Here is a 19,602-nt window from a genome sequence, read left to right as displayed (position 1 = left end):
TAATGAGGTGCACTGGACAGAGCATTGAACCAAAAAGGTATGGGTTGAGTCCCAGATTATTCATGTAACTGTCTGTGAGATTCATGCAAATTACTTTCTTTTTCTGGAGACTTCATTTCTTTATAGGGAGAAATCATTACCTTACACAATAGTGTTTGTAAGGATTATATAAGATATAGAAACAGTAAAATAAAAAGTCCTATATAAATCTGATATGATATTACTACCTCTGAATGTCCAGGATTTCTGAAGCAAATAGCATATATTTTTTAAATTTTTAAAAATTAATTTATTTTATTTATTTTATTTTTGGCTGTGTTGGGTCTTTGTTGCTGCACGTGGGCTTTCTCTAGTTACGGCAAGCAGGGGCTACTCTTTGTTGCAGTGCATGGGCTTCTCATTGCGGTGGCTGCTCTCGTTGCACAGCAGGGGCTCTAGGCACGCAGGCTTCAATAGTTGTGGCATGTGGGCTCAGTAGTTGTGGCTCACAGGCTTAGTTGCTCCGCGGCATGTGGGATTTTCCCGGACCAGGGCTCGAACCCGTATCCCCTGCATTGGCAAGCAGATTCTTAGCCACTGCGCCACAAGGGAAGCCCCTAAATAGCATATTTAGTATAACCAGTATCTTGTTGAAAAAATTTCAGTGCAGGTTTAAATATAAATACTGGGTTGGCCAAAAAGAGCATTCGGTTTTTAAATAAAAATAAAAGACACCTTTTTCATTTTCACCAAGAACTTTCCTGAACAACGTATTCACCTTTCTGTTCCACTACCTTCTGCCATTTTTCAGGCAACTTCATAATTTCATCTTCCCAAAACTTTATATCTTTTTTTTTTTTTGCGGTACGCGGGCCTCTCACCGTTGTGGCCTCTCAGGCTGCAGAGCACAGGCTCCGGACGCACAGGCTCAGCAGCCATGGCTCACGGGCGCAGCCGCTCCGTGGCATGTGGGATCCTCCCGGACCGGGGCACGAACCCATGTCCCCCGCATCGGCAGGCGGACTCCCAACCACGGCGCCACCAGGGAAGCTCAAAACTTTATATCTTTTTGAGCAAAGAACTGTTCCAGGTGCCTTTTACAGTCTTCCAGGGAATTTAAATTTTTTCCATTAAGAGAATTTTGTAAAGACTGAAATCATTGGAAATTCGAAGGTGCAATGTCTGGTGAATATGGCAGATGAATCAGAACTTCCCAGCCAAGCTGTGACAGTGTTTGCCTGATCATCAAAGAAACATGTGGTCTTGTATTATCCTGATGGAAGATTATGTGTTTTCTGTTGACTAATTCTGGACGCTTTTCACTGAGTGCTGCTTTCAGTTCGTCTAATTGGGAGCATTACTTGTTGGAATTAATCGTTTGGTTTTCCAGAAGGCGCTCATAATAGAGGACTCCCTTCCAATCCCACTATATACACAACATCACCTTCTTTGGATGAAGACCAGCTTTTGGTGTGGTTGGTGGCGGTTCATTTTGCTTGCCCCACAGTCTTTGCCATTCCACGTTATTGTACAGTATCCACTTTTCACTGCCCGTCACTGCTTGTTTTAAAAATGGAACATTTTCATTATGTTTCAGTACAGAATCGCATGCGGAAATACAGTCAAGAAGGTTTTTTCCAGGGACTTCGCAGTGGTTAAGAATCCACCTACCATTGCAGGGGACTTGGGTTCGATCCCTGGTCCAGGAAGATCCCACATGACGTGGAGCAACTAAGCCTGTGCGCCGCAACTACGGAGCCTGCACTCCAGAGCCTACGTGCCACGAATTTGAAACCCGTGTGCTCTAGGGCCCCCATGCTGCAACTACTGAAGCCAGTGCACCTAGAGCCCATGCTCCACAACAAGAGAAGCCAACACAGTGAGAAGCCCGCACACTGCAAGAAAGAGTAGCCTCTGCTCGCCGCAACTAGAGAAAAAAAAAAGCCTGCACACAGCAACAAAGACCCAATGCAGCCAAAAAAAAAAAAAAAAAAAAGGTTTTTTCTGCTTATCTTATGTGGAACCCAAACATCAAAGTGATTAACATAACCAAGCTGGTGCAAATGATTTTCAACGCTTGATTTGGATATTTTGCGTATGTTGGCTATCTCCCATGTGGTGTAACGTTGATTGTTCTTAATTAATGTCTCAAATTGATCAGTATCAACCTCAACTGGTCTACCTGACTGTGGAGCATTGTCCAGAGAGAAATCTCCAGCACGAAACTTCACAAACCACTTTTGACATGTTCGATCAGTCACAGCACCTTCTCCATACACTACACAAATCATTTTTTTGCATTTCTGTTATGTTTTTACCTTTCTTGAAATAATAAAGCATAATATGCCGAAAATGTTGTTTTTCTTCCATCCTCAACAGTAAAATGGCTACACAAAAATTCACCAATTTTGATGTTTTTTTTTTAAATGCATGCTGATATGACAGCTGTCACGTACAATCTAAAAAAATTGTTTGGAATGAAGTTAGATAACTAAATGCTATTAGAGCCATCTTACGGAAAACACCGAATGAACCTTTTGACCAACCCTGTATGATTCTTGTAATCTCTTAATCTGTTCATTTTATGAGGATGAATATTTATTTAGATAGACTCACACAAGGAAAGTAAATAAGTGAAGAATAGTAAATGAGGAATGATAGAGTAGGATAATTTATGGTAAAATATTAAATTGGTATTTAAAATTTTTAATTTTATTTTTAATATGAAAGGACCCTTTGGGATTATTTATTCCTATTAGAGTTCATTTGTGAAAGTGCTGCTAACATTGCCTCCTCGTTTCAGAGAACTTTGAGAATTTAGGTAATAAGTATTTTTATATTTCTTAAATCAGGTAAATGGAGGATGTTTACAACTTAATTTTAGTTATATTCTGCTGAATTTTAAACAGGTATTGCAGGAATAACCGAAGCAGTTAAGGAGATTACACTGGAAAGCAAGGTACTGGTTGTTTACTTATGTTTCTAAATTCAGTGACCTAGTTATTTGCATGTATATTTATTTTGAGATTATTCATATCATTTTTATGCAAACTCTAATTATTTATTATCAAGCTCTTTTAAATTCCAGCTATTTTATTCCCTCTCATTTTTCTACATCAACATACCAAAACACTGCTGTTTCCTAGTGCTTCTCTTTTCTTTAATCTGTCAAATGGTTAAGAACATTTTTTGAGATTGTAACTGGTTAAAATCTACAAATTTTTTTACTAATTGGGAAGATTTCTAGACCATTTTAAAAGAAACGGCTTTTTAAGTATAAGTACAAAATGATCTTCAAGTGGAGGTTTTGAGGGGATTTATTTACTTGCTGATCAGTAGCTGCTGATGGTATCGTGTTTAAATTTGTAGTTTAAACATTAAGTAATTTACTCATTTCTTCTGTAGTTTCTTAATTTACTGCTAATTTGAAGGATTCTTGTTTTTTTGTTTTATTTTATTTTTTTGAAAATTTAAAGGAAACTTTAGTTTATGTCATCCAAAATCATGACATTTTGGATGAGTGGAAGCTAAATGGGTTTCATTGTACAGTTTATTTGAAGGAAGGGTAAAAATATATAATTGGGTAGAAATTTTCTGCTTGAAAGTTTTCAGTTAATTTAGACTATCTGTATTACATTAGCTTTTCCATTTCTAGAGAAAGAATGATTACAGTTGTCTTCATATTTTTGATATAGTTGTTTGAAATAATATAGAAAAAAATACGAAATGCCTTCACCCTTATCTTTTCTTAACTATTTTGTTCACAGTCAAATCTCTTAGAAGATAGAATATTTGGACAGAATAATTGTGTTCCTTTTGTCCTTATGAAACATTCAACTACAACAGTTCCTAGTTTAAGATAGTTTTCTTTATGTGTTTTTGTCATTTGGATCTTTTGGGATTTGTTACCTGGGGCTTAACAGAAGGTGTTAGAAACCAAAACAATACTTTTTTTCCCTGTGTACAATTTTATGCTTGCTAGGGATTTAAGGTTCAGTTCAGCCTGAGAATTCATCCTTTTGAAGTTTTACTTTTTGGAGAATTTGAATGATAAAGGAAAAATTACATAAATGGCTTTGCTGCTTCAGAAGCTCCTGTTTACTCCAGCCATTAGTATGTATGCTTCAGACTTTGGGAATGATAAACGGCAGAGGAGTGTGGATAGCATTATTTGATAGGTTTATGGTAATTCTTTTAAGAATTTTTAATAAATGCAATAATGGTTAATATGGTACTTTGTATCCCACTTAACATTCTTATGTCCTAGTAAAGGTTGAATATTTAGAATTAATTTACAACTAGAATATATCTTCCCTGTCACTTCCTGTTTAATATAGAATTTACATGATTATTTATAATTTAGTGCTTAGAATACTTGCTATCCAGAGTAAAATTATAAATTAGGTGAAACTAAATGTCCAATTTTTTTACCTACTACATTGACTTCAGATTTTTAGAATATTAATTCCGTGAAAATGATAATTGTATGTTAGGCTTGGCTTTGATTAGCATTATTTCATTCTAGTGCAAATGTAGTTAAGAACTGAAATCTTATGTGTTCTAGTAACTGTAATTGCTTAATTCAGTCAGGAATGTTAACAAATTAGAGAATATGATATTTATAATAATAAATTTAACTTATAAATGTATTGTGATTTATAGATATATAGCTTTTTCTCCTTTAAGTATGCAAGTTAACTTTGAATTGGTTTTCTAATACTAATGAATTGCTTAACTAGAAGTATTGTTTTGTTGGAAGTGCAGCTGGCAACTTTTTTAGATGACTTGGTGCTTCTATGATACTTTTATATTTTTCAGTCACAGCACTTAGCACATCACTCTTAAAGATTGGCTTATGGGTTTGTCATCTGATGGAGGAGTTTCTTGAGCATAAGAACTATCTTATCACTCTTATTTTTACAGTGGTTAGTTAGCACTGCCGGCATGTGGGTGCTCAGTATTTGAACTAATGAACGTATTTAAGTGACTTTAAATATAATCAATTTCAAAGGACAGTATAAAACTCCAGGATTGCTCAGCATTATGTGAGGAGGAGGAAGAGGAAGATGAAGGAGAAGCTGCAGATATGGAAGGTATTGTGTTCTGGATTTGCTTTACTCACAATAGAATATTGCTTTTAGAATTGGTGTAATTGATGTGAGTTAAGAATTCTACTCCATTGAGTTCTAAATTTAACATTTAACAGCCTAGAGAGGATTTGTTTAGTTTAAATTTAATCAGCACAGAACTTATCTTGGTCTTAGACTCTTCTACTTCACCCAGAGCATAGCTGTGATAGCATTATTTCTGCTGAGATCAGTACTGATCATAAATCTTTAATGCTGGGTACAGCCGTAAGACACAGATTCTTAAGCTAATTCTTAAATTCTTTCAGAACAGAACAAAATTTGTTCTGGCATTTAGTATTTTCTTTTTCCTTTTTGATAACATCTTACTACTAAAACCTTATGATAGTGATTCTTAATGGGGCCTTTTGAACTACATGGAATCCCTCCACTGCTCCCTGAAAATCTGAAGTGCCTTCCTAGGATTGCTAGCTGAGACTCACTGCATTAGTGAATCATTGTTACAAGAGATTGAAACCCACTGTACTAACATAACACGGTAATACGGGTCTAAAAGTATACAGCTTTGATTCTGTTAACCATTTCCTCCTCTTTTTTTTCCTCCCTTGATTTTTTTTTTTTTTTGCATTACATGGGCCTCTCACTGTTGTGGCCTCTCCCGTTGCGGAGCACAGTCTCCGGATGCGCAGGCTCAGCGGCCATGGCTCATGGACCCAGCCTCTCCGCGGCATGTGGGATCTTCCCAGACCGGGGCACGAACCCATGTCCCAAACCCGTGTCCCCTGCATCGGCAGGCAGACTCTCAACCACTGCGCCACCAGGGAAGCCCCTCCCTTGATTTTTTGACACAGGATTTTCCTCCTCTTTCCTTGACTGTTTCTTGTAAAAAGTCATCTTGCTGGGCTCTTTTACTTCTGCTTCACTGTTAAATGTTACTATTTCATGGGGTTTCACTTTTTTTTTTTTTTCTGCTCACTCCCAGGTAGATTTTTATCTACTCTTATGACTTCTGTAATTGAATACTGTGGTCTGGCACAGAATTGTTTACGACAGGAAAAATGGTATATAAATTACATTAGATTCTCTATGAGAGTTTAAATATGAATATGTGTATGTATAGAGAGAGGGTTAGTTGGAAAAAGGAAGAGGATTTAAAAAAGACAGGGCAGATATTTTGGAGGCTGTAAGGTGGCTAAATCCCCCCAATACATAGGATTTAGTGAGAGAGAATGCAAATGTAGAAGGTAGTGTCAGTAGAGTTGAAGCACCATAATGGCAAGTGGTGTTCGATGATGAGGAGGTGACAGCATAGCCTAATCAACCAGCGTAGCCTTTACTTAAAAGTACCTTTTTTAGTTTTGTTTCCTAAATTACTTTGAGTTTCTGTGAAACCTAGCTGTATATCTGTTCCTGAATTCTAGTAAGAGTCTTGTCCTTATTTCCACTGTGTACTTCTATTCTTTGAGGAAATCCAAATGAGTTACTTGTAACCGAAATTGCTCACAGCAACCTCATATACCATTTCTGTGCTCAAGACATCCATGTCTAAACCCCCAACCCAGATCTCCTGAATTTCATATCTACTTGTTTAGTTTCATTTCTACGTGGATGTCTCATAATTGTCAGAACCACCTTCTGTACAAATAGTCTTTCTGGGTTCCATTTGTCTCTGAATGGCACACAGTTGTCCCGGTTGGAGTGGGGAACCTTATGAATAAAATACTGTTTTTAGAGTACAAGCTGTGGGACTGCCTTAAATATCTGGCAGCCTTTTAGTATGTTTGTTACATTTCCCTTGGATAGAGTTAAAGAAACAATTGCTATATATGGAATTTTGCTTAAAAACAGTGTTGTTGGTATCTAATATAACAGTTAATTTTCATCCATCATTCATCAAATATTTATCAAGCAATACAGTATCTATGTATCAGATACTGTATTTGGTGCTGGAGACAAAGCAGTAGACATGATCTCACGGAGCTAATATTTGATTTAGGGGACGCAGACAAAAAACAGTAGATAAGCAAAATATATACTGTCTTAGATGGTTATAAGTGTTAGGGAGAAAAATAAAGGTGGGAGGGGATAGGGAGTCTTGTAGTACGATGAGTGTTGTAATTTTTAAATAGGTTAGTCAAGGAAGAACCTCATTGAGGATATACCTTTTAAGTAAAGTCTGGCAGGAAGTGAGCGGACAAGCTGTTTGGATATCTGAGGAAGAGTGCAAAGGCCCTGAAGTGGGAGCATGTGTGGCTTGTATAAAATACTGCAAGGAGGCTCCTATGTCTAGAGAGGAGAGAGGGGAGAGTAATAAGGCATGGAATCAGAGAGGTAACCCGGGGACCAGATCTTGTAGGGCCCTGGCTTTAACTCAGAGTGAGACAAGAAGCCATTGGAGGGTTTTTCTAAGTAGAGGAACAGCTGAGAACGAGATTTAACATCTCAACAGAATCACTGTGACTTCAGTGTTGAGAATAGAGTGAAGGGATAGGGACAACAGTTGGGTGGCTACTTTGATAATCTAGGCAAGAAATGACTGTGGCATGGCCTCGAGTAGGAATTGGAAGTGATGAGAAGCTGCAGATTCTGGACATATTTTGAGGGTAGGGCCAAAAAAGGATTTGTTGCTGGATTGGATGTGACATGAGGGAGAGAGAGTACTCAAGTGTGACTCCAAGGTTTTTGACCCAAATGTCTGGAAAGATGTCATTATTGAGATGGGGAAAACTGTAGGAGTGAATGGCTTTGGAGGGGGAGTCAGGAGCTCAGTTTTTGACATGTGATATTTGCTGTGCTCCTTAGTCACTCATTGTAGTCCTAAGTAAACAATTAGGTATCCATGTTTGCAGTCAGGGAATAAATTTAAGAGTCATCAGCATTTAAAGCCCTTGGGACTAGATGAAATCATCAAGGGAGTAAGTGTGGATAAAGAAGAGACAAGGTCCAAAAACTGAGCCCGTAGTTACTATAGATGATGAAGGGGAACCAGCATAGGAGATAGTGAAGGAGAAGCTAGTGAGGTGGGAGGAAAGCCAGGAAAATGTAGTATCTTAAAGGCTGAGGAAAGAAAACGTTCCAAGGAAGAGGGAATAAATCATGCCAGATGTTCCTGAGAGGTCAATTAAGATGAAAACTGGGAATTGACCACTGGATTCAGCCAAGTGGAAGTCAGTGATGACTTTAACGAGCACATTTTATGCAATTCTATAAATAGCCTTGTGCACCCTATGGAGTCACCTAGGGCTCTGCAGTATTATTGTGCCAGTTGGTATTAGTAATAGACTGTTGTAGCACAGGCCAAGCCTTAAGCCTGCTAACTTTCTCTGGCTTTGTCAGGTAAAGTGTCTGCTGCTTTAGAAGTATAGAATTAGCTCCCTCATGTTTATTCAATATCTTCAGTCAGAACAAAAGCAAAAACCCAGGTTTTGAATGATACTCTGAAGTAATATGTAATTTGGTTTAGGAAATTACTTCGAACTTGATTAATCTTTTGTTGCTTTTTTAAACAGAATATGAAGAGAGTGGATTGTTGGAAACAGATGAGGTTTGTAAATCAAGTTTTTTCTTTAGTTAATTTTTAATGAGTAAACTTGGGGATTAGTGTTCTTAATATCTTGATCTATCAAATGAGTTTTTAATATGTGTACATTGTTTACAGTATATAACATTTTAGCTTTAAATTTTGTTATATCTGCTGTTGAATAAAAAATATATGGGATGGGAAAAATAGATTTTCTAAAACAAGACATTCATAGTGATTTTAATGGTTGTAAATTTTTCTCCACTATTACCAGGCTACTCTAGATACAAGGAAACTAGTAGAAGCTTGTAAAGCTAAAACTGATGCTGGAGGTGAAGATGCTATTTTGCAAACCAGAACTTATGACCTTTACATCACTTATGATAAATACTACCAGACACCACGACTATGGTTGTTCGGCTATGATGAGGTAAAAATAAAGAAAGACATTTTAATGTAAATATTTTAAATTTTTGTGTTGAATTCTTTTGTCATTAGGCCCATGGATATATACTTTTGCCTTTTAAATTTTACAAATCATTTGTTTTATAATTTTGTGATTTATGTTGAGTTTGATTCTTATTTTGAAGAAACTGAATTATCCATTGTAACACCACCACTGCTAAGAATTAAACAGAAATAATCTGTTACATTTATTTCTTGGTCCCTGAGCTTATTTATCCCTTCAAAATGTGAGGAAAATTGAAGTTGGTTTGTTGTATTAAATTTTGTTTGAGATTATATCTATTGGATATATAGGCATTTGTAGAATGATCATATTGCATGTAGTTTTTTTCCTTAAGAATTTCACTTAATTGAATTAAAGGATAACTGAAATAAAAGTAACTTGTTTAACCTGTCATTCCAATGACTATAAATGGGAAACAAGAAAATAAAACAAAATCGGCCTAAAAGATGTTAGAAAGTTATAAAATGTTTTGATAGCCATGAACCTGCCTTTTTGTAGGATCTTTTCTGTATTAGATGGTGGCTGATGTCACATAACCTTGATGGACAGACTCTCTCCTCCCTCCCTCCCTACTTGGTGTAAATAAATCCTTGGCCCAAAATAATCTGGTGATTCTAAATAGTATAGAATTCAGAACTGCAAGTGATGTGGGAGGTGGGGATAAGTATAAACCCTGAAGTTTAGGCCTAAAAGTTTTTAAACAGTAATTTCAAATGAAGCACTTTTTATGGTTTTAGCAACGGCAGCCTTTAACAGTTGAGCACATGTATGAAGACATCAGTCAAGATCATGTGAAGAAAACAGTGACCATTGAAAATCACCCTCATCTTCCACCACCTCCTATGTGTTCAGTTCACCCATGCAGGTGTGTCTGTGTGTGTGTGTGTGTGTATTTGTGTGCATGTGTGTGTGTGTATACTTCATGGATTTACTACTTGGGAGTCTGTATAAACATAGTGCCCGAACAGAAAAAATTTACTTAATAAATAAAATTCTCTTTTATCTTCCTTAGGAATGTTTTTGTGCTTAAATAATATATAAGACAAGGAAAAAAAACCTTACCAATTTCCTTTAAGTTTAAATTCATTAAGAATAATTTTTGTCCTTTGTGTATGTTTAGTTATAGTATAGATCTTTGTGATTTCACTCCTGTTATTAGCTCCAAGAATACTTTGGAAGATCCTTTTTAGATTAAAAAATACTAATCATTTAGACATGGTTTGCTCTATTGTGATATATCTTTCTGCGAATGTGCAATGTAAAGTTAACTTTGTGCTTTTTCTAGGTGACCATTTATCTCTTTTTATTGGTTAGTGAAGGGAGATGTGTGTAGAATTTCTATTCCTTTACTTTTCAATTAAGAGGTTTTCAGCCCTACCAAATCAAGTACATTTTATAATTTGGGATTTCTTTGTATTAATGTGTTTTCACAGGCCAAATAAGTGAAACTGAATCTATATATATGATCTGCTTAGAATTTTCCTTAAAAAAAAATTACATGCTAAATTCTTTCAGTTATTTCTAATGGCTAACTTCTACAAATCATTGAGCAATTTTGGTAACAGTATTTTTCAGATGAAAACGCTGATATTCCATTGAATAATTAGAGGCAACAGTCTTGTTTTAAAAAATCCTTTAATATTTTCTTCTCATTTTTAACAACCTTTTTATTCCAAAAATCTATCCCATAGGAAGTCTAGTTCATTTTTCAAGTTTATTTATATTAAGAGTGTTAATAATGCTAACTATGAAAAGTATTTCAAGAGTCATTGGTTTAAAACTAAAACTATCTAAAATTACCTAATCTAAAAGGTTTTCATTTTTGAGAGTTATTTTTTTGGATCCTCTTATGGCTTGAGAGTTTAGGACAGAGCTTATCAAACTGAGGCAGGTCTCTTTCTGAAGTATAAACTTTACTTAATGGGAAAAAGAGATAAATAATTTAACTGGTGATGTTAAACATTTTAGTAAATGACTGTATTATGGAATATAATGTAAATAAGGCAAAAAAAAGCTGGGACCCTGTAAAATGAGACTGCAAGGGCATTTTAGGCCTTGCCGTTGGCTGCCTCAGATTATGTCTTCATATTCTCAGGGCCAATACATTTATTCTCATCTTCTAAGTTGACTGCCTCTTTCATGAAGGTTGTACTCATAAAAATTGAAGTGGTGTTATTTAAGCCAGGATATGTGTAAAAGTTCATTTCTTTTGTACAGTGCCCTTTTCTCAATTATATGCTCAGGCAATTACTTTGATGCCACCTTTTTCTATAGCATAGGAGATTCACCAGTTGGCCACAAAAAAATTTGTGGAAAACTTCAGATAAATATCCTTCTTTATATAAAGCCAAAAAAATTTTTCTAAATAGAATCAGATAATTTTAATCTGAAAAAATATATATATAAACCTCTTAACTCTGACCAGTTGGCTTTTCTTTAACTCAGTTTTGGTTTACTCTCTGTTAAACATTGAAACAGTCAAAATCACAGCCTTATAAATATCTTTGTGTTTTTTTTGACCAGCTGTTAACCATGTAGCTTTTTTGAATTTGCCTGTTTAGGTTCTTTTTTGTTTCTCAGAGCAGAGAGCCCTTGCTCTGTATTTATGCCCTGGCATGATTTCCCTTTCTCTGATTTTCTGCCCTACCTCCCTTCCACCCCCATTATAGGAAAGCTAACTAGTCCCATTGTGTTCATTTGTGACTACCGTGGCTACAATAAAACTGTCTGCATGACTCAACAATCTGGCTTGTTGGGGAGTAGGGAGGAGAATATTTTACAATAGTACTATTATATATTAAAATTAATTCACAGGCGGTAATAACATAGGTGTAATAATGTAGGTTTCTTCGCAAACAAAAGCTTGCTTTTCCTACTTTGATCCAATTGATCTATACTAATAAGATGTGTTCTTTTGCTTTTAGGCATGCTGAGGTGATGAAGAAAATCATTGAGACTGTTGCAGAAGGAGGGGGAGAACTTGGTGTTCATATGTATCCTTACCTGTGTATGCGACTAGAGGAAAATTGCTTCTGGGATTTTTTTTCCCCCTTTTTGGGAAATTTAGTATAAACTTTAAGGCACAGTAGTATAACTTATTTTAGCCCCACACATCTGGAAGTCTTAGTGGGAGTCCTTAATTTATTTAGAAAATGTTACATTGTGATAGTTCTGGCCTTGTTCAGTTGATAAGCACATGTCCCTGTGTGCACCAGTTAGCTCTGCCTTGTTACAGAGCTTCAGAGCAATATGTACTTCTAGGTGGCATCTTGCCAGTGCTTTTGTTTGTTGAGGCAGTGGCTGAGAGTATGCACAACTGTGAACTCTTTATGGAAAAGAAACTCAAAGTGCTTAATCTGTTGATGAAAGATGAATAACCTGTGAATTTAGAGGATAACACATGAATATCTTTTCAAGTATATTTCTGATTTAACATATTATCAAAAACGTACTTTTCTATCAGGTAAAAGTAAAGTTGGGTTTTGTCAGTCTGAGGTCTCTGAAGCAAAGAAAGAATTCAGATTAAATAAATAGGTTAATTAAAAAGTAAAGCACCTGAAATCTATTTCAGGTTGTCTTCAAATGTAGTATTTTCATTTTTCTCCAGATAAGAGCACCTCTTTATTTCTCTGGGGTTAGCAAGAGGAATTAAGTAAACTACTGGATCCTGAAATACACGTACCCATAGCATGGATTCATCAAAAGCAGTCAAGAGTCAATGATTTAAATACCAAATAGCTTGAATTAGTTTGATGCTAGATTGACATTCGACTTGGTGGTTCCTGCCACTCAGTGTTAGATGTAGACTGAGGGGTCACCACTGTGTTGGAACTACAGATAAACTAAGCATTGCTAATAGAATGTGTGCCTCAGAGAAACATTGGGCTGATTTGATACTGAAACAAACCAAGAACTTTTGGTCCAAACCAGAATTACTCTTAAAATTCTATTATGCATAATTTGAGCATTTATCTCTGTTTTGGAAGCTGTGTAGCAACTTGGAAGACTCTATATATAATTCATAATTGTCATCAATTCCCCTGAGAAAAATTAATCTCTTAATGTTTCTAAGTACAGTGGAACATAGAAAAAAATTCAGGAATTTATTAAAGACAGTCCAGTATAGCAGATTTATTAAAGGCTATTCCAGTATAGTATATGGCAAGTACATATACTAACCAAGAATCATTCCTTATGGAGGGTTTTTACTTATTTTTTGTTCTTTTACTTCAGTATTTTTATATTCTTTACACTGTCTCATTTTCTAACATACTCTAGCAAACTTGTAGGCAATAAAAAGACCATCTCCCAATTATTTAAACATGTACAACCTTGTCCTTATTTTTATATTAAAATATTTGGGCTAATATGAACTTGTACTCATTAAGAAGTCTTACATGCAAATATTAAATGCGGCCGGGTCAGTCATTCTTATAGAGAGCCTCATGCTGAATAGACACCAATTGCATGAATGAATTTTTTTAATATAATATACTTGATTTAAGATTTTGTCTTCTGTATTTTTTCTGAGGAGTTATTGCTTAATAAAATGGATATTTACAATGTTAGCTTAAATCATAGAAGTATTTACCAATCTGTTTTCCTTAGCTAAAGACCTTTAGGTATCTTCTAATTTTCTTGAAATTTGTACAAGCTGTCATTCCAACAATAGAATATGACTACACAAGACACTTCACAATGTAACAAAGAGAGCATAGAATCTATCCTAATTATTGATTCTGATTTTTAAAGAATTAACCCATAGATGTGACCATTGACCATATTCACCGATATGTACAATTTCTCTAATAAAGAGAATTATATGTTTATGCATTAAATAAAAGTTCCTCTACCAGCCTTATTTGTTTAATAAAATGAGTGTAAAGAGACCGTTTTTCTTGCTTCTTATCAAAAGATGATAATTCTTCAAGTGTAGAAGTATCTCATACAGAATGATGGTAAGAGTATTTTTGGTTCACACTTATGAGGAAGGTATTTAAATGTGTAATAATGTGAGAGCTGGGGCTAGAAAATACTTCATGCTAGACTCACCTTCCCTTCTTCTTTCTGTTCCTTTTGTTTCCCCTCTCTGACCATCTCCCTAAGTCTCCTATCTGCTAGTAGTTAATATTGATGAAGTACTTACTGTGTGCCAGGAAATGCGTTAAGTGCTGTTACTTATTTTCTTTCTGGATTGTTTTACTAAGTTTGTATCACCAAAGTTATTTTTTTATTAAAGATTCAGGAATATTTTTCCTATGGTGATTGCCTGATAGAATATTAGAATTTAAAGGGATCCCTTTGTTGTATCACATCAGTTTATAGATATGGGTCTGGGAGTTCAGAAAGGTTAAGTGAGGTTCTACTCAGGGACACCCGCTGAGAGCCGAGGAGTAGAACCCAGGCCCTTTGAGGATTCCTCTTGCATTCTCTTCGTACCCCACATTGCCCCCTCGTCCCCTTTCTTTCCATCTTGCACATAGTGGGAGTGGCTAACCCAGCCTCTAAGGAACCTTCGTTTCTTGGTTGGTTTTTGTATTCCTCATCATTCAAGAATACTTGCCTTACCTTCAATGCCCCTTCATTTTTACCCCTTTTCCAATTGTAACCCAATTTTTGTGTTTTAAGGAGCTCTCCATAATGAAAATCTTGATAGAATTAAGGTGGTGTTTGATACGGCATAATAGAGAGATGTAAACATGGGTGTCATCTTAGAATACATATCAGATATCCTGCTTGCTCATGTAGGCAGCAAGCTACTCTTCTGGCTTTATTTGAATTAATCTTCCCAACTGATTTTACTGAAATATCCTATTTTTGAATACCTGTAATCTAAATGATATGTAGTAATAGATGTTATCACATTGTCAACATTTTTCTCCCAGTTAAGCCTTATTTATAGTACAGATACCTTCAAATCATTGTTTTTTAAGCTGGCAGTCATATTTATCTCAATCACCACTAGGTGGCATAAATCAGAAGATCTTTTTTCCAATTGAAATCTTTACATGGGTGCCTAATGCATAAAACAAAAGTGGATTTTTTTAACATCTTTATTGGAATATAATTGCTTTACAATATTGTGTTAGTTTCTGCTGTATAACAAAGTGAATCAGCTGTATGTATACAGACATACCCATATCCCCTCCCTCCCAACCTTCCTATCCCACCCCTCTAGGTGGTCACAAAGCACTGAGCTGATCTCCTTGTGCGATGCAGCTGCTTCCCAGTATCTATCTGTTTTACATTTGATAGTGTATATATGTCAGTGCTACTCTCTCACTTCATCCCAACTTACCCTTCCCCCTCCCCGTGTCCTCAAGTCCATTCTCTACATCTGCGTCTTTATTCCTGTCCTGAGTTTGTCAGAACCTTTTTTTTTTTTTTAAGATTCCATATATATGTGTTAGCATACGGTATTTGTTTTTCTCTTTCTGACTTACTTCACTCTGTATTACAGACTCTAGGTCCATCCACCTCATTACAAATAACTCAATTTTGTTCCATTTTATGGCCGAGTAATATTCCATTGTATATATGTGCCACATCTTCTTTATCCATTCATCTGTCGATGGACACTTAGGTTGCTTCCATGTCCTGGCTTTTGTAAATAGTGCTGCAGTGAACATTGTGGTACATGACTCTAAAAGTGGATATGTTAATGGTATAAATGTGTTTTTATGAGTTCAGATTTCTAGCACTCATTAAGAAAAATGGGGTTGGTTTGATAAAGTTGTTTTAACGAACTTAGAATTGGGTTTCAGATTACGCACGGCAATCTTACAAGTCTTTGCACCTAGTTTATTTTTTATATTAGCTTTGTGGCATTTTTAAACATTCAATTTGCATAAGTAGTAGCAAATGGTAATGGTTTTTTCTTTTGTTTTATAACTTTTTATTTTGAAATAATATTAGATTTACAGAAAAATTGCAAGTCCTATACACCCTTCATCTGGCTTCCTCTAATGTTAATATTTTATATAACCATGATACATTTATCAAAACTAAGAAATTAACATTGATACAATACTACAAAACTACAGATTTTTTTTGAGCTGTTTGTGCATTTTATTTTTGTTCTTGCCTCTTTTTTTATTGAAGTATAGTTGATTTACAATATTAGTTTCAGGTATACAACATAGTGATTCAGTATTTTTATAGGTTATACGCCAATTAAAGTTGTTATATTGGCCATATTCCCTGTTCTGTACAGTATATCCTTGTAGCTTATTTATTTCATACATAGTAGTTTGTGCCTCTAAATCACCTAACCCTGACTTGCCCCTCCTCCCTCCCCTCTCTCCACTGGTAACCACTAGTTGGTTCTCTATATCTGTGAGTCTCTTTCTGTTTTGTTATATTCGTTCTTTTTAAAAATTTTTTAGATTCCACATATAAGTGATATCATATAGTATTTGTCTTTTTGCTGACTTATTTCACTTAGCATAATATCCTCCAGGTCCATCTGTATTGTTGCAAATGACAAAATTTCTTTTTTATGGCTGAGTAGTATTCCAGTGTGTATATATACTATATCTTCTTTACCTGTTCATCTGTTGAGGGACACTTAGGTTGCTTCCGTATTTGGCTATTGTAAATAATGCTGCTATGAACATTGGGGTGCATGTATCTTTTTGAGTTATTTTCATTTTCTTTGGATATATACTTAGGAGTGGAATTGCTGAGTCATATGGTAGCTCTATTTTTAGTTTTTTGGGAAACCTCCATACTGTTTTCCACAGTGACTGCACTAGTTTACATACCAGCCAACAGTGTGAGAGAGTTCCCTTTTCTCCACATCCTTGCCAACATTTGTTGTGTTTTTTGTTTTTTTTTTTGCGGTACGCGGGCCTCACTGTTGTGGCCTCTCCCGCTGCAGAGCACAGGCTCCGGATGCGCAGGCTCAGCGGCCATGGCTCACGGGCCCAGCCGCTCCGTGGCATGTGAGATCTTCCCAGACCAGGGCACGAACCCGTGTCCCCTGCATCGGCAGGTGGACTCTCAACCACTGCGCCACCAGGGAAGCCCTGTTGTGTTCTTCTTGGTGATAGCCATCCTGACAGGTGTGAGGTGATGTCTCATTGTAGTTTTGGTTTACATTTCCCTGATGATTAGTGATATTGAACATCTTTTCATGTGCCTGTTGGCCATCTGCATTTCCTCTTTGGAAAAATGTCTATTCTGTTCTTCTACCCAGTTTTAAATTGGGTTGTTTGTTTTTTTGATGTTTAGTTGTATGGGCTATTTGTATCTGTTGGATATTAACCCGTTATCAGTCATATCATTTGCAAATATTTTCTCCCATTTAGTAGGTTGTCTTTTCATTTTGTCAATGGTTTCCTTTGTGGTACATCATTTTAGAGAGGAATCTGGTAGTACCTGGTCACATTAAGTATGTCTCCTCAGATTCAATTATCTTGCTGAAGTGGCTAACAGAACTCAGGGAAACACAACATTTATCAGTTATTAAAGGACATGAAGGATACAGATGAACAGCTAGATGAAGGGTGAGGTCTAGGAAGGTCCTGGGTCCAGAAGCTTCTGTTGCTGCGCAGTGCGGGGACATCACCCTCTCAGAGTGGATGTGTTCGCCAAACTGAAAGCTCTCCAAACACCATACTATTGGGATTTTATAGAGGATTCCTCACATAGGCATGATTGATGATTAACTGTTTCTAGCCCTTCTTCCCTCTCTGGAGGATGGGGAGGTGGGGCTGAAAATTCTAAGCTTCTAATCACGGCTTTGTCTTTCTGGTTATGAGCCCCGATTAAAGAGTCCACCTAGAATTACCTTGAGAGAACAAAAGATGTTCTTTTTTTTAACTTTATTTACTTTATTTTTTAAAATATATTTTATTTTTTAAAATATATTTATTTTATTTATTTAGTTTTGGCTGCAATGGGTCTTCATTGCTGCGTGCGGGCTTTCTCTAGTTGTGGCGAGCGGGGGCTACTCTTCGTTGAAGTGTGCAGGCTGTCATCGCGGTGGCTTCTTTTTGTTGGGGAGCACGGGCTCTAGGCACACGGGCTTCAGTAGTTGTGACACACGGGCTCAGTAGTTGTGGCCTGCAGGCTCTAGAGCGCAGACTCAGTAGTTGGGGTGCACAGGCTTAGTTGCTCCGCGGCATGTGGCATCTTCCCGGACCAGGGCTCGAACCCATGTCCCCTGCATTGGCAGGAGGATTCTTAACCACTGCACCACCAGGGAAGTCCAAAGATATTCTTAGTGCTCTTATCACTTAGGAATTTTTAAGGATCTTAGGAGCCCTGTATTAGGAACTGGAGACAGAGACCAACATATATATTTATTATTATATTACAGGGAACCTATAGAATGTTCATTGCTGTTTTGTTTATGGTGACAGGAGTTGGAAGCAATCTGGGGATTAATCATTGGTAGGGATACCAGGTACTGTACAGCAATTGGATACATAATAGATACACATGAAACAACATGGATAGATCTTAAACATATTGTAAGTTTTAAAAGTTATTTCCTTTGTAGTTTCCTGTTTTCCATTTTTATTTGGTTATCCTATTTGACATCTCAAACATAACATGTCTAAGCCAAAACTCCTGATTTTATATTCACTGCCAAACAGCAACTACCACAACTGAACTGCTAACAATAAAAAACCACTCACTTCTTCCAATTTTCCACACTTGACGTCACTACCAGCCCCCTAGTTACTGAGCCAAAATTCCTGGAGTCATACTCTTTCTCTCTGTCCACCCCTCTCCCACTAATACATATCACATCTCTTAGTGGCAAGTCCTGTCCTCTCTACTTCCGTGACACATCCTGGTGCCTGGGTTTCTGTGTATTGAACCAGCAACTCACAAGATTTTAATGAAGGAGGTTGATTCATGGATCACACTTTGAGAAATTCTTGAGAAACACTCTCTTGCCCGTAGTTGAGGAGTAAACTTCCTTTTTGATAACTTTTGGGGCTTCTTAAGGAAAAATTAGAGGAGGATATTTTGGGGGAGCTTTTTAAAATAAAAATCATTTTTGTGATTCCATTGTTAATAGTGAATCAGCTGGTCTCAGAAAGTAATACCTTTTCAGATTTGTCTCCCAGTACAGCTGATAGCATGACGTTTATATTTAGGGAAGAGGAAGTAGCTAAGAGCTGTCTCTAGAGCCAATATTGAATTCCCAGTTCCCTTTAATTGTGTGACCTTGGTTCTGAACCTCCAGATACCTCACCTACAAAGAGAGGCTAACATTTTCTAGCCATAGAATTGTTAGGAGGGTTGAAGATGATGATGCATGTAAAGCACTTAGCACAGTGCTTGACATTCATGCTGTAGCTAGTGTGATGACGATAATGATTACAATTGCTGCCACTCTAGAACTTCTGGTTTTGAGGTCAGAATTATCACATCCAGCAGAGGGCAGTGGAATAGCACAAGATTAAGCATTTAAGCATTCTGGATATGGCAGAGTTATCAAAAACTGCTGCTCCCACTTTCTCTTTGCGTTTTTTATCTTAATGGGGGAAGGAGGTGGATGATATTGGTCAACATCCTTTATGTTTGAGATC

General features: G+C 36.5%; 1 protein-coding gene across 1 annotated transcript in view; it reads left to right on the top strand.

The window, feature by feature from the left end:
• The window catches only part of ATG3 (autophagy related 3), a 28,596-nt gene extending 14,652 nt beyond the window's left edge, over nucleotides 1-13,944 (top strand). The window contains exons 6-12 of the mRNA XM_060010630.1: nucleotides 2,889-2,938; nucleotides 4,991-5,072; nucleotides 8,576-8,610; nucleotides 8,861-9,016; nucleotides 9,793-9,920; nucleotides 11,980-12,048; nucleotides 13,678-13,944. Of these exons, the coding sequence (XP_059866613.1) occupies nucleotides 2,889-2,938; nucleotides 4,991-5,072; nucleotides 8,576-8,610; nucleotides 8,861-9,016; nucleotides 9,793-9,920; nucleotides 11,980-12,048; nucleotides 13,678-13,759 (602 nt within the window). The 3' untranslated portion in view covers nucleotides 13,760-13,944. The remainder of the gene's footprint in view (nucleotides 1-2,888; nucleotides 2,939-4,990; nucleotides 5,073-8,575; nucleotides 8,611-8,860; nucleotides 9,017-9,792; nucleotides 9,921-11,979; nucleotides 12,049-13,677) is intronic.
• Nucleotides 13,945-19,602: the final 5,658 nt, after the last annotated feature.

Source organism: Delphinus delphis, chromosome 4, assembly GCF_949987515.2.
Source record: "Delphinus delphis chromosome 4, mDelDel1.2, whole genome shotgun sequence".
NCBI lineage: Eukaryota > Metazoa > Chordata > Mammalia > Artiodactyla > Delphinidae > Delphinus > Delphinus delphis.
The sequence above is the reverse complement of the archived record's forward strand: the minus strand, read 5'-3'. Positions and strand labels throughout refer to the sequence as shown.